Genomic DNA, 15,437 nt, shown 5'->3' with positions numbered 1-15,437 from the left:
TGTTAACATGACATATTATTGTTACATATTATTTCATTTTAGACCAAATCCATGATTGTAGTTTGTAACTGCAGTCGATAATGTGGGTGACAGTGATCAAAACTGTAGGTGCAGAATAAGTGAGGGCTGTATTATGGACACCTAGTGGTTCGCATTGGTTGGTTTGCATTTAGAGGTCGTCATGCTGTCTTTGACAAACACATGCACACACCACTTTGAAGCGTTGAGGTATTCCCCCCACTGATGAGGACACAGCTGGGTCCTGCTTTGTGCAGGGGGCTTATGTTAATGACACACAAGACAGATGTCGAACCAAGTGTTACCATTTTCTAATAAATGTGATTCTGAGTTTAAAGCTAAAGTAAATCCTAATTTATGCTTGGTGAACATGAACACTTTTTCAAGATACAGATTCTATGTTAAAGTTTCTTTTTGCCAGTTTACTGTGTTACAAAGTTATTTACTGGCATGGTTACATTGTTGTTTTCTTCTGAAATAACTCCGTGAGGTGGTCCTGTACCAGACACACATGAGGCACAGAATGAAACCAAAGTTAAATGACGAAATGCACGTAAATTAAAAATATTATGTCACCATGGCGATGTGTGTCAGTAGATATTGTGAGTAGAAATGTGTTGTTATAGCAGATACAACATTTACACTTGACTGCATTTTTGTTAAACAAGCATCAACATGGTTCTATTCCTCTTTGTGTCAGTTCCATTGTAATCAAGACCAGATGATTGTTAGTGTCTTAATGTAAAACAGGTTGAAAATAGTGCATATGAAGTGATATTGTTACAAGATTAGTTAGGGCTGACAGCGGGCTACTTTCAGCTAAGAACACTGCTTACAATCATTTCACACTTGATTATCCATGCCTGTCTCTTTCTGCTGTAATCGATTTGTACTGCACACATGCACACGTTTTATTCTGCTATTTACTTCACTTTCCATGTTTTTTGTGAAGTTCCAATAATATGTCTTTATTCAGAAACCCAAATCCTTAAGTTCATATTCAACAATTGGTCTGTCCTAAAGAAAAAATCAGATTTCTTCATTTCTTTTGGATATTTGTCCCACTTTAATGTTTCAGATCATCAAACAACTTAGACAAAGACCTAAGATAAACTAAGTAAATACAAAATGCATTTTTTAAATCATGTTTTCAATTATTAAGGGGAAAAAGCTGCCTGGCAGTATGTAAAAAACATATATGCCACCTGAACCTAATTATCAGTTGTGCTTAGAACTGCAATCATGTGTTTGGCAACGAGTTTGGAAGAATAATTATTGAGCTACACTGGAGTTTTTTGACTATGAATAATATGTATGTTTAAGGTCATATCAAAGCATGTCAGTCTGATCTGGTAGGACTTTGATTAGGTCACTCCAAAACCATCATTTCAGTTTCTTTGAGTCATTCATATCTAACCCAAGTGAACTTGAGATTCAGGACACAAACATTGTTCTTAAGAATTTTGCAGTAGAGAGCAGAGTTCATGGTTCCACGCCATCCAGGTCCTGAGGCAGCAAAGCCATGACTCTAAAGCTACCACTGCCATGTTTGACTGTTGGCATGATGTTCTTTTTATGATATGCCGTGTTTCTTTGCCAGGAGTTTAACTTTATTCACACCAGTCTGTAGTATATGTTTCTAAATATTTGGGGGATCAATCTTTGGCTCATGTGAGACGAGCATTTGTGTGGTTTTCACTGCCCCACTCTCTTTTTTTATTGTGCTTGGAATAATTTTAAGAGACTGGCTACTCCAAGAAAGGTTCACTACTCTTCCAAGTTTACCTTCATTTGTGGATAATGACTCTCGCCAGGATCTGTTGAAGTTCCAGACTGACAGTGACTTTGTTCTCTGTTCTTTAGTTTCTATAAATTGTTGCTTTTTGTGATCTTACAGCTTACTCCTCTTTGTCATTCAGGTTATATGTAAGAAATTTCTTGATTCAACATTTCTGGTATTGATCAGGCCCGGCTGTGGCTTGTGAAATTGAGCTCAGCATTCCAAAAAAATGTGGTCAGCTAAGTTTAACAAGGTGGGGCTTTAAGTAAGTAAACTTTATTAAAAACCAACTCCCAAAACTACTTGGACTCAAGTGCTTGATTAAGGACAGTTTTTTTCTTCTTTTTTTGAAATAATGAAAATTCAGGGCTACTCAAGGTCTTGAATAATAGCTTGTAGTACCATATCACCCTATTAGAGCACTTCGCTCTCGCTCTGCAGGCCTACTTGTTGTTCCTAGAGTATTTAAAAGTAGAATGGGAGGCAGAGCCTTCAGTTTTCAGGCCCCTCTTCTGTGGAACCAGCTTCCAGTTTGGATTCAGGAGACAGACACTATCTCTACTTTCAAGATTAGGCTTCAAACTTTCCTTTTTGCTAAAGCATATAGTTAGGGCTGGACCAGGTGACCCTGAATCCTCCCTTAGTTATGCTGCAATAGCTGTAGGCTGCTGGGGGATTCCCATGACGCACTGGGTGTTTCTTCTTTGGTCACCTTTTTCACTCATGTGTTTATAAACCTCTCTGCGTTTAATTATTACTTATTATAATCTCTGGCTGTCTTCCTCAGCATGTCTTTGTCTTGTCTTCATTCTCTCAGCGGTAACAGCAGATGCCTGAGCCTGGTTCTGCTGGAAGTTTCTTCCTGTTAGAAGGGAGTTTTTCCTTCCCATTGTCGCCAAAGTGCTTGGTCATAGGATTTGATGTGATTGTTGGGGTTTTCTCTTTTTTCTTTTTATTATTGTAGGGTCTACCTTACAATATAAAGCGCCTGGAGGCGACTGTTGTTGTGATTTGTTGTTGTATACATAGAATTGAATTGAACTGAATTAATTAGCCGAATGAGACATAAAGGAAAGCATTTTCATATGTGATGGAATTAATAATAAATCACTTAAAAGTACAAGACAAAAAAGAAGAAAATGTAACAAAGTGATTTTAAAGTTTCAACTATGTTTTAACTCATGTTGCAGTGAGGTCACAGAGAGAGAGAGAGGATGATAAGGTGTGCATGGATGTTGTTCTTCCCTTTGTCTTTGGAACATTGGATCTAAGAGTTCATCGTCATCGTCTCAGTTTGTCTCCTCTCTAAGATCTGAACAAAATCAGCAACCGCACTAATTCATCTCCTCGATTTATGTGGTGGTTTGTTATGTTGATGTAGATGTTTGTACTTTTTTAAATTGATGAGTTAATGTACCAAAATATAATACAGTCATCATTTCTGGGTAACAAACTCCTGGCATGAACTTAGTGTAATGTAATGAATGTAATTACAAATCCTTCCTTATTGTTTTGGGCCATTGTTTGGTCGAGTGATTGAGCATCTCTCATGCCTTTGATTACACACTAAAACACTACTTTACACAAAATCAGTCCATGATTCATCTGCTGGTTTCTCACTTTTGCCTTCTTTTCCTCTCTCTGTCTCTCTCTTCACATATTGCCCACAGGCACGTATTAATTGAAGAGCCCTTCTTATAATTGGTTCTAATTGTTAATCACACAGCCCTATTAGAGAACAGTCTAATTAGAATTACAGATGATCATTAGCTGAGGTCCTGTCATTAATTGAACATTGTGACCTTGATAATTACTGTAGGCCTACATGGATTCTATGTGCTAAATAGAAATTTCATATTTACTCTGAAATTTTCCAAAGACGGATTTTTCTTTTAATGAACCTCTAGAAAGTCATCTTTATATGACCCATTGTCCTTTGGTTGGCTGTTGTAGAGGGCTAATAACCTGTTTATCTTGCTAGTGTCAAGAACAAGATGAGCTCTCTGACAACTTTTTCATCTTCATTCTCAACAGTTTCTGTCTGAGGACTCAAGAAATGTAGCCTGTGGTAGCAGCTTTAATTGGCTTTGTTTTTCAGGTGATTATCTTTCAGGTAATACTGACGAACCGTACGTTGCAGGTGGGAGCACCACTTGTTGCAGCTACATATTCCACTTCAGTATCTTTTTCAAAAATACCTGGCCATAGACTAACTGGCCCCTCAGCTGCCTTTTTCTCCTTTTCCGTTCACGTTACTAAAGTTTAAAGGACTGGCAGTCTGTCCAGACTGTGCCCACTCATTTGCCTACCTGTATGTCAGCTGTTATAGAAACACCTGTGACACTAAGATGGATAAGCAATTCAAACTAACTTCCCTCAAGAATAACCAGGCTATGATGTGGCCAGAATATTTGTCTGCATGAACATTTTGGACACTTCTTATTGACTTAATAGATATTACAAAACTCTCAAAGATGTCGTTAACATCCTAAATACGTCAAGTATCCCAAACAAATATTGTTAACCCTGTGATTGCATTTTATGTTTAACTACAATTAGCTGTAGATGTAGATGAATGATGGCTCATAAACTAAATGAGGGCTTGATGTTAGATTTGGGAGAGTACAGAGTTTTGGAAGTGTACAGCCTGCGTGAAAAAACTCATTTAATCACTGGATGTCATCCATTGGTTATTGAATCGCAATTTTAAAGCTTTAACATTAATGTTTTGGTTACTGCCATGTTTGCTTTTCTGAGCCAGAAGTGACCATATTTGGATGAAAGACTGTATCCTAGCTAGCCATCTTTAGTTAGTAGCTGCATCTGTTCAAAACAGTCAGAGGTAAGAGCCAAGATGGGGTCTCTGCATCATAGAAATATAACCTGGTGTACCACATTAGCTACCTAACACTGTTCTCACATGGCAGAGTTTCTTATTGTAAAATGTTGGCCATTTTATCTGTCGAGAGTATTCACCACTGTTATTGTAGTCGTTTATGTAGCTTCCGACGCTAATGCTTAGGCTACTGCTACTGAGGCAATTGGAGGGCTACACAACGCCATCAGTGAGATAAACTAAACACCTGGATAGCTTCGTAGTGATTGCAGGAGATTTTAACCACACCAGTTTAAAGGCTGTGCTCCCTAAGTTCAAGCAATGTGTGGATTTTAAAACCAGAGGAGGGAGCATGTTGCACTTTGTGTATACAAACCACCCAGATGCATGCCCACACACACACACCTCGGCTGCTCTGATCAACTTTTCATTATGCTGGTGCCTGCTTACAAACCACTTCTGAGGCATAGCAGGCCAGTAACGAAACTGTCACGGCTGCCGAGGCAAGCCGTGTGGTGTTGGAGGGAGAAAGGACCCAAAATGCAGGCAGTAGATGATAATGCTAGTGATGTTTATTTACAAAGTGGCGTAGTGACAAAACAGGCAATGAGGGATGACAAATAACTAAAGAAACCTAAACTGGGAAAACTAAATAACAAACCTGAGATGATACCAAACAGTGTGAGAGGCAGAGAGACGCAGACAAGGAAAAGGACACCGTGGAACACAGACAAACCGGCAACAGGCAGGAGAACACACAGGAGTCCAAAAACAACCAAAAGAAACCCCCCGAAGCACAGAGAGCAGATCCAAAACAGTTCGGGAGGCCGACCCGGAGGACGGCGGCACAGCAGTCCAGAACAGTTCATCTCCAGAGGCCGGCCACGCGGAAGGCAGTGGTGACGGCGACACAAGTCCGGAGGCTAGCCACGCGGAAGGCAGCGGCAGCGTTCAGGAGGTCGTCCACAGTGGCGATGATGCCCAACATGCGGCCTGGCAGATGACCGACGATGGTGAGGCGGCAGTTGGGGACCTGAAGGCGGCGTGGCCCCCGCAGCACCAGGCGAGGCAGAAGCTGAAGCAGAGACTGGACCAGGCGAGGCAGAAGCTGAAGCGGAGGCTGCTGCAGGCGAAGCGGAGGATGAGGCTGCTGCAGGCGAAGCAGAGGATGCTGCTGCTGCAGGCGAGGGTGAATGATGCTGATGCTGCAGGCGAGGGTGGCGCTGCAGGCGAGGATGATGGCCGGACGGGCACCTCGGACCCCCCAGCAAAAACAGTCACAGAACCAATGCTAGTGATGTTTATTAACAAAGTGGCGTAGTGGCAAAACAGGCAATGAGGGATGACAAATAACTAAAGAAACCTAAACTGGGGAAAAATGTCCACCACCTTACACTCAGTCATCACCCATCTGGACCTGAAAGATACCTTCGCCAGACTCCTGTACATTGGGTTTAGCTCATGATTTCACAGAGACTAATAGAGAAACTCTCCTTACTTGGCCTGAACACCACCATATGTCTCTGGATCCTGGTCTTTCTGACTGAGAGACCTCAGTCTCTCCATGTTGGGAAAAACATCTCCAAGCCTATTACACTGAGCACTGGTTCTTCTCAAGGCTGTGTTCTCAGCCCACTGTTGTTTATGCTGCTAACATACAACTGTGTATCTAGATATGAGGGTAACCTAATCATTAAGTTCGAATATGATACCACAGTGGTGGGACTGATTCGTGGAAATGATGAATCATTGCATTGAAAAAAAGTTGAACACCTTGAGGGCTGGTGTAGGGAGAACCATCGGGTGCTAAATGTAGCCGAAACATAAAAGGTGATCATCGACTTTCACAAGGTGTGGATCAAGCATGCTCCCCCCCTTCAGCATCAGCGGCCAATCAGTAGAGGGAGAGGAAGATGTCAGGTTCCTAGGTGTGGAGATCTTGCAAGGTCTGAACTAGCATCAGAAAATCTCAGTGATCCAAAAATCGGCCCAGCAAAGAAAGGAGTTTGAAACAAGTCCCTCTCCTCACCAGTAACCTCAGAATTTTTTAAGTGGTGTGGTTGAGTGTTCTAACATAATGTGTGTCAGCGTGGTATTCTAGCTGCAGTATGTCAGACAAAACATGACTGCAGAGACTAGTTGGAGCAGCCGAGAGTTTCCTTTCCTCTGTCCAAGATCTCTTCCACAGATTCTGCAGGAGTAGTCCACTAAACATCATAAAGGATCCCTCACACCGTATCCATAAATGTTCTTAACTGATGCCATCAGGCAAACGGTTCCACGTTAAAAGAGGCTGAACCTACAGACTGAACCTACAGACTGAACCTGCAGACTGAACCTGGAGACTGAAGCTACAGACTGAACCTACAGACTGAATCTGGAGACTGAACCTACAGACTGAACCTACAGACTGAACCTACAGACTGAATCTGGAGACTGAACCTACAGACTGAACCTGCAGACTGAACCTGCAGACTGAATCTGGAGAATGAACCTACAGACTGAACCTACAGACTGAACCTACAGAATGAACCTACAGACTGAATCTGGAGACTGAACCTACAGACTGAACCTACAGACTGAACCTACAGACTGAATCTGGAGAATGAACCTACAGACTGAATCTACAGACTGAACCTACAGAATGAATCTGGAGAATGAACCTACAGACTGAATCTACAGACTGAACCTACAGACTGAACCTACAGACTGAATCTACAGACTGAACCTACAGACTGAATCTGGAGACTGAACCTACAGACTGAACCTACAGACTGAACCTGCAGACTGAACCTACAGACTGAACCTACAGACTGAATCTGGAGACTGAACCTACAGACTGAACCTGCAGACTGAATCTGGAGAATGAACCTACAGACTGAACCTACAGACTGAACCTACAGACTGAATCTGGAGAATGAACCTACAGACTGAATCTACAGACTGAACCTACAGACTGAACCTGCAGACTGAACCTACAGACTGAATCTGGAGAATGAACCTACAGACTGAACCTGGAGACTGAACCTGGAGAATGAACCTGGAGACTGAACCTACAGACTGAACCTACAGACTGAACCTACAGACTGAACCTACAGACCGAACCTACAGACTGAGCCTACAGACTGAACCAGGAGAATGAACCTGGAGAATGAACCTACAGACTGAACCTACAGACTGAACCAGGAGAATGAACCTGGAGAATGAACCTACAGACTGAACTTGCAGACTGAACCTACAGACTGAACCTACAGACTGAACCTGCAGACTGAACCTACAAACTGAACCTGGAGACTGAACCTGCAGACTGAACCTACAAACTGAACCTGGAGACTGAACCTACAGACTGAACCTGCAGACTGAACCTACAAACTGAACCTGGAGACTGAACCTACAGACTGAACCTACAGACTGAATCTGCAGACTGAACCTACAGACTGAACCTGCAGACTGAACCTGGAGACTGAACCTACAAACTGAACCTGCAGACTGAACCTGCAGACTGAACCTACAGACTGAACCTGCAGACTGAACCTACAGACTGAACCTACAGACTGAACCTGCAGACTGAACCTACAGACTGAACCTACAGACTGAACCTACAGACTGAACCTGGAGACTGAACCTACAGACTGAACCTACAGACTGAACCTGCAGACTGAACCTGCAGACTGAACCTACAGACTGAACCTGGAGACTGAACCTACAAACTGAACCTACAGACTGAACCTGCAGACTGAACCTGCAGACTGAACCTGCAGACCGAACCTACAGACTGAACCTACAGACTGAACCTGCAGACTGAACCTACAGACTGAACCTACAGACTACCTACAGGGGTTGCTTAATTGACGTTTGTTTGTGTGTGTTTTTAAAGGTTTGTGTTGACCCTGAAGAAACACGCCTTTATTTTGCCTGCACTTGTTGTTGGACAGCAAATTGAGTTTAACCCTTTAATGACCTCTATCTCATCAACATGATCAATACTTGCCATCATTTCAAAGTACTATCGACAAAACTCTTTTTTTTGTCTAAAATTAACATTGTCATTAACAAAAAGTTGCCAAAAACACCCAATGTATCAAATGTGATACAAAAAATATATAATAAAAATATATCATACACAACATGATATAGCAAAACAAAGTGGATTTTGTTATAAGGGTTATTAAACATCTCAGTTCTTTGATGGGCTGGGTCTCACAGGGTTAATTTCCAGATTATTTGTGTAAATTTCATGACTCTAAAGTTGTCTTGGAAGGTTGTGACACTGTGTTCATGAAATCTGTATAAAGGTCTGAGACACAGTACTGAAAACAAGCTTTGCTGTAGTTCGACAGCTCAGCCACTTGATTGTGGTGTGTAATGAGACTTATTTTCACACAGTCATTTGGCGCTGTCACCAAGTGGCAACACTGTAACACAGCAGTTCATTTCCTGTGTATGTAAAGAATTTCAGTATATGTAACTGTAACTAATGTGTTCCTCCCTTTTCTCTCTCACTGTAGGCACTTCCTCTTTAAAACAGGCACAGGCACTACCCCCCTCTTCTCCACAGCTACTCCTGGCTACACTATGGCAACAGGCTCAGTGTACTCCCCTCCTACCAGGCCGTTACCTAGGAATACTCTATCCCGCTCAGCCTTCAAGTTCAAGAAATCCTCCAAGTACTGCTCATGGAGGTAAAATGAATTTTTCACCTTATTGTCCATCAGTAAGAAAGAGTACCTGCAAGCACACGCTTTGACTTTACTCAGAGTTTCAGGAGTTTGGGGAGATGCTGGCAAACAAGCTCGAGTTAGACCACTCCTGGGCCAATTTGGCTACCGGGGTATGTTCTTCAGATGAGTGGGAAAAACACACAGCACACTTTGCATCCTGTCTCTTTCAAGAACTTTCCCAGAGAGCACAGAGAGAGGCGGTTCTCCCAGATCCACACAACTGAAGTGATTTCTCTTTTGTCCTCATAGAGATCACATTTGATCAGTTTTTGGGTCACTTGATAAATTAAATCAGTATATTTGTGTCGAGAAATAAATGCAAAATATGAAACTGTGTAAAGTGCATGACAGTCATTTTATTCACAGAAAGAGAGTTCATAGATATTTTGTTGTACTTGATAAGCATCAAATTTATCTTTTTATGCTTTGCTTCAGTAGAGTAGATGTTTATTTAAATAGAATCAAAGAAAGTGGATCTATAAAACCATCAGCACGAGTGTGGAGCTCTCAGGTTCGAGGTAAACGATTGAAACAACTACAACAGGAGTGACAAGATATGCTGAGCAGAGAATTCATGAATGCTTTCATGTGTTGAGACTTTAAAGTAGAATCTAGAGAACAGCTGACTCTGCTATTTGTTTGCCTACCACAGATTTGTGGCTTATTGTAATGCCTTGGTAACTATTTTAGATCCTTTAACTCTCCTTTTGCAAGTTCCACACAACCAGAAACACTCGGTGCAGGGCAAAACTCTGATCAGATGTTATTTTCCACAGACATAGAGGTGTAGATATATTTTATCGGCAGTGTCCAATGATGCAGATAAAATGACCAATGTTAGGAAGTAGCATGAGGTATTTTGGGAGTGGTCACACAAGGCTTCAAGCTGGAGCTAACGTTTGTTTGCAAAAATAAATACAATCCCCAATAAGATGGTGGGATTGGTAATTAAAATAAATGAATGCTTCCAAAATTACTCCAGAAAACTGTGACACGTGTTACAACCTTTGTTTCCTTTGTTTCCTTTTTTCTCAGGTGTACAGCCCTCAGTGCAGTAGGTCTGTCTGTACTGCTGTCTGTCATGCTCTGTTACTGCATCGGTAAGCTAACAAACACACACTCACACACTCACACACTTATAATGCCTCTGAATGACAAATGAAATCTTGTATTTGTGTCCACTGTTACTGTGAATTCCTGCCGTCTGTTCAGCGTCTTGATATAAGCTATCCTTGTGCTATTGTTGCTGCATGTGGGGGTTTTCTCTCTGTGGGATGAGCCCATCAGATAACCAGATAGTTAACTTATTAAACCCACACTCGGCAGAGACATCTGCCTTAGGTCTAATACCAAGAGACAACACCTGCATAACAGTACAAAAGAATGACTCGTTAAGATCATCCCCTGACAACATTACAGTTAGGAAATGCAGTATCTGTAAGAATTCATATATTATGTCTGAATTTCCATCTTTAAAAAAAAAAAATATATATATATATATATATATATATATATATATATATTAGGGGTGCAACGATACACAAAATTCACGGTTCGGTTCGGTTCGATACTTTGGTGTCACGGTTCGATATTTTTTCGATACAAAAAAAATGTTCATGCATTTTTAATTTGTCATTTATTAAAATTATAAATATATATTTTAACTCAAAAGTACAGTTTTTAAATGTAACCCTAACCCTTGTGCGTGTTTTTTATTTTGACAGCGAATGCGCACCTGCGGACCACTTATGTGCAGCCCTGGTTATTTAGCTCATCATATTGCAGCCACAGAAATTCTTTTGTCCATGAAACCATAAAGCTGCAATTTCTTTTTGCCTTATAGTCTGATTTGTCATAACTTCTCCGTTTTGTGGTAAGCTTTTCTTTGGCTGTCACTTCTTCACCCTGACCTGTCTTATTTGGCTCAGCAGAACTGAAATGCTTTTACACGCTCACTCACATAAGCTCAGCGATTCTCTGCGCGATCAACCTCTCACATGTTTAAGCTGCGGGAGATTTCACTTGTCATGTTTGCATAGTAAGCTAACGATTGATAAGACGATGTCAGAGGAATTGGTGCACAAATTATCATCACTCAGATCAGTGCTGTCGCTCTCTATACACAGTTCGCACGATTGCAAAGTGAAAGCAAAAAAACAAGCGCAAATTCAAACGCGACTTCAATATGTCACATATTGACAGTGGCTCACCGATGCCAATGACATAATTACCCAGCTACATTTCCGAAAGAATGCAAAAGCATTGACATATATTTTTCCTACAATACGGGCAGGGAAGAGATAGATTTTGGTAAACCGACTGAAAAAATCGCTAGCCCCGGGACGTCGGGCTAGCGATATTGCAAGCCCTGTATCTGATTGAGGAATCACTCATCTTTGGAAAAGAGAGTTTATTACAGAGAAATGTCTCTTTCCAAAATAAAAGCTATACTATCCGCTTCTTCTGGGCTATATTCTCAGCAGCATAAGGAGAATCATGTGCTAACAGCTGTCTAAATGACTCGGCTAAAGTTAGTAGCATGCTTGCTTGTTTTTTTTTTCTGCTTCCACTTGTCTTTGCACTAGGATGATGTCGGCGTAAATGTGCAGTCATATTCGTTGTGTTCCCACTAGTGCTTTCAGGTTAATCTCGTTGAAATGACCTTAACGCCACAACACGGCAAATCTCCGTTAACGAGCTACCGCCGATCGCCCCGTGCATGGGGCTAGACTGGCCAACACGTTAACGAGCTAACTGCGCTAACACACTAGTTCCCACCAATGTAATTGAGCATTGCATGGCACATCCAACATACTGTTTTACTTTAGTCCATGACTCGCTTACCTTCAGGGTCATACGTCACATGAAAACCAAAATAATTCCAAACGCCAGATCTGAATGAGGTTCAATTTGCCTGTTGCAAGTAGAGCTTAACTTCTGTCTCGCTAGCTTGCCCTGCGCTCTTCCTTCTGACTATGCTGTCTGTGTTGAGCGCTCAGTGGATCTGCGCTCGACAGTGCAGCCTAGGCGGAGTAGTCGAACGCAGATTCACTGAGCGCTCAACACAGACAGCATCGTCAGAAGGAAAATTGATAAAATAAATTACAAATGTTGTATTGTTCGATACATATGCGTACCGAACCGAAAGCACTGTATCGAACGGTTCAATATCGATACGAATATCGTTGCACCCCTAATATATATATATACACACACACATACATATATATATATATATATATATATATATATATATATATATATATATATATGCGTCACTTTTCCAGCTGTGGTCATAAAAAGCCCTTCAGTGCTTTTCTTTCTCCCCTGCAACACTTTCAAACTGTCAAAGCAATTTACTCCTTGTTAGATTGTGTGCAAGAAGGAAGAAGAGAAAAAACAGAGTCAGAGGGGAGTTTTTCTTTTTCCAAAGGTCATTGATTCCCACAATAGAACTAAAGCAATTACAGCTGAAGCTCAGACGGTCCTTGGACATGTAGATCCCTCGCCACTGGCTTTGTGGGCGGTGTGGTGTTGGTGGGTGGGGAGGGGGTCGGGGGAGGGAGGGGGGAGCGAACTGTAATGTCCACATTTTGACTTTTTTCTCGAAATAGAATTATGACTTTAATCTGGTACTTTCAACTTTATTCTCAGAATGCTCGGTGATATCTGTGTTTTTATTCGTGTGGCCCTGATACTACAAGCTAACGTCATACTGAGCAACAGTTTGACTACGTTGAGTTTATTTGCTAAATGCAAGTCACATTAGGCGAGGCCCACGTTAGAGCCATTTCAGAAAAGTTGCAGTAACAGTAACCACAGTCCTGCATAGCTGAGCAGGAGTGGGTGGTAGGCAGGACCGCGCTGTGATCTGAGATACAAGGCGGAAAGAAGAACGTTTTTTAAGAAATAAATGTCATAAGGTGGGAAAATAAACTTCCTGTCTGAACTAAGGAATCGACAAAAAGTGAGTGTGAAGCCAGGGAAGACACAGTGCTGTGAAAAAGTATTTTCCCAGAGGCCTGACTTTGGAATTCTTTGCATATTCATGACACTTAAATATTTCAAGTCATGAAACAAATGTTAAAATTATATAAAGATAACCTAAGTACATAGAAAAGATGTAATCTTTCTATAATATTTGAATTGAAGGGACCCTCCCGACCCTCCTTGTTAATAATGAATTAACTGTGATTGGCCACATTTCTGGGAAAGCTGAGTTCAGCCTCACTCACCCTGGTCTGATTACTGCCAGAGCTGCTGACAAAGTGAAGAAGGCTTAAAGATCTCAAATACAAACATATCCTCCTGTAACATGAGGAAACTCAGAAACAGATGAGACAACGTATGGATGGATGGAGTCTACAGTAAACAACATATATACACACCAGTGAAAGAACAATTTTAAGTTAGAAAACTGTCAAAGTAAAACTGACATTGTGTAAGAGTGTTAGACTTTGTGTTAATAAATAACACGTGCACTATAAATTTAAAAAAACAGGTGGGTAGAATCATATTTGTCACATTCATCTTTTATCTGCCACAGAGTGAAGTTATTATTCAGTTTTATAGAGACAGGAATGATCACCTGAAGCAGGTTGAACCAGTCGGAAGGAGCTCTGTAGCCTCGGTAGTGTGGAGCGGTGCGTCTCATCAGCTGTCCATGATGGAGAGCAGTTTGGAGCTTGTTCAGTGACCTCCTGGGACTCACTGACTCTGATGGTTCCAACTTTGTGAATCAGTTTGTTGTTCCTGCTGGCGTCTCTGCACTGATGCTGCCCGGTACACAGTCTATCAATACATAGTTTATCAATACAAGTATTAGATATATTAGTCACAACTATGAAGAAACTATAAAGGAAAAACCTGAAACGTAACTACAGGAGCAGTCACCGCAACGAGACCAACCCCCAAAACAAGTTTTACAGGTGGTCCACTGACACTTTTTGCCTCCTCGAGATTGCTTCTTTTTTTACTAGTTTTGCATTTGGCTGCGGTCACTTTGGTAGCATAAGGCGATACTTGGACTGATGGACTAATTCTTGTATAGTGTTTTTCTACTTTACCTGACCACTTAAAGCGCTTCATGCCTCATTCGCCCTTTCATACAAGCACTTTCTTTCTATTTAACATTCACATGCATTCACACTGCAGTGGATGCAATGGAGAGCAACATGGAGTTAGTATCTTGCCCAAGGATATTTGGCATGCAGACTGGAGCATTCAGAGATAAAAACATCAACCTTCCAATTAATAGACGACCTACCTCTTGAGCTATAGTCACCCCCTAAACCTGGACAAAATATTGACATTTTGCTACCAGCACAGTCTCAAGGGCATGGAGGAGATTTCAGGAGACAGGCAGAAACTCTAGGATAGCTGGACAGGTAACTGCACAGGTGCAGTCCTTTAGCAGAAGTATCTGCTCCTTTGTGCAACGAGGAACAGAGCCCTACAAAATAACCTCCAACTGGTGTGAATGTCTCCAACCAAAAACAAAGTTCCTGAGGATAGCCTGAGGGTTCAGCGTCCTCTAGTGGGCTCTGTGAACACTGTCTGACACAATGGAGGCTTACTGGCATTTGCCATAGAATACAGGAATTGGCAGGCCCACCATGGACACCCTGTGCTTTTTGCAGGTACACCCTGAGCACATGTTGCAAATGTGCAATGGTATGGAGAACGTTCTGCTGCCTGTAACTTCATTCAGCATAATGTTCTGGGGAGGCACAACCATGAAGGGCCACAGATGCACAGACCTCTGCAGGCTACTTAATGGCACCCTGACTTCCATCAGGTACCGGCTGTACTCCTTGGATCCATTATCAGACCCTACGCTGGAAGAGTCGGTCCTAGGTTCTTCCTGGTGAATGACTATTTCATGTGGCGAGAGCATGCAGGCAGCTCATTGATGCCCAGGTCCAGATCCCCTGAGAGGAGAACCCTCCCCACACCCAGGATGTCATCTGTCATCTCATTCGGAGCCCTTATGCTGCACATGGGGGCCACACAAATCACTGAGTACTATTTTGTGTTACAGTGCAGTTTTCGGCTGCCAAGTTGCATAATTTCTTCGTCTTGA

The 15,437-nt window shown here is 41.8% G+C and overlaps 1 protein-coding gene across 5 annotated transcripts in view; it reads left to right on the top strand.

Annotated features, from left to right (window-relative positions):
- LOC120716630 (teneurin-3) overlaps nt 1–15,437 on the top strand; it is an 840,982-nt gene that overhangs the window by 723,924 nt on the left and 101,621 nt on the right. For all 5 annotated transcript variants that reach the window (XM_040004185.1, XM_040004188.1, XM_040004189.1 and 2 more), the window contains 2 exons: nt 9,143–9,316; nt 10,391–10,455. In XM_040004185.1, coding sequence (XP_039860119.1) covers nt 9,143–9,316; nt 10,391–10,455 — 239 coding nt within the window. The remainder of the gene's footprint in view (nt 1–9,142; nt 9,317–10,390; nt 10,456–15,437) is intronic.

Source organism: Simochromis diagramma, unplaced genomic scaffold, assembly GCF_900408965.1.
Source record: "Simochromis diagramma unplaced genomic scaffold, fSimDia1.1 OVJJ01000565.1, whole genome shotgun sequence".
NCBI classification, from domain to species: domain Eukaryota; kingdom Metazoa; phylum Chordata; class Actinopteri; order Cichliformes; family Cichlidae; genus Simochromis; species Simochromis diagramma.
Note: the sequence above shows the minus strand (reverse complement) of the source record. Positions and strands in the feature narration are given on the sequence as shown.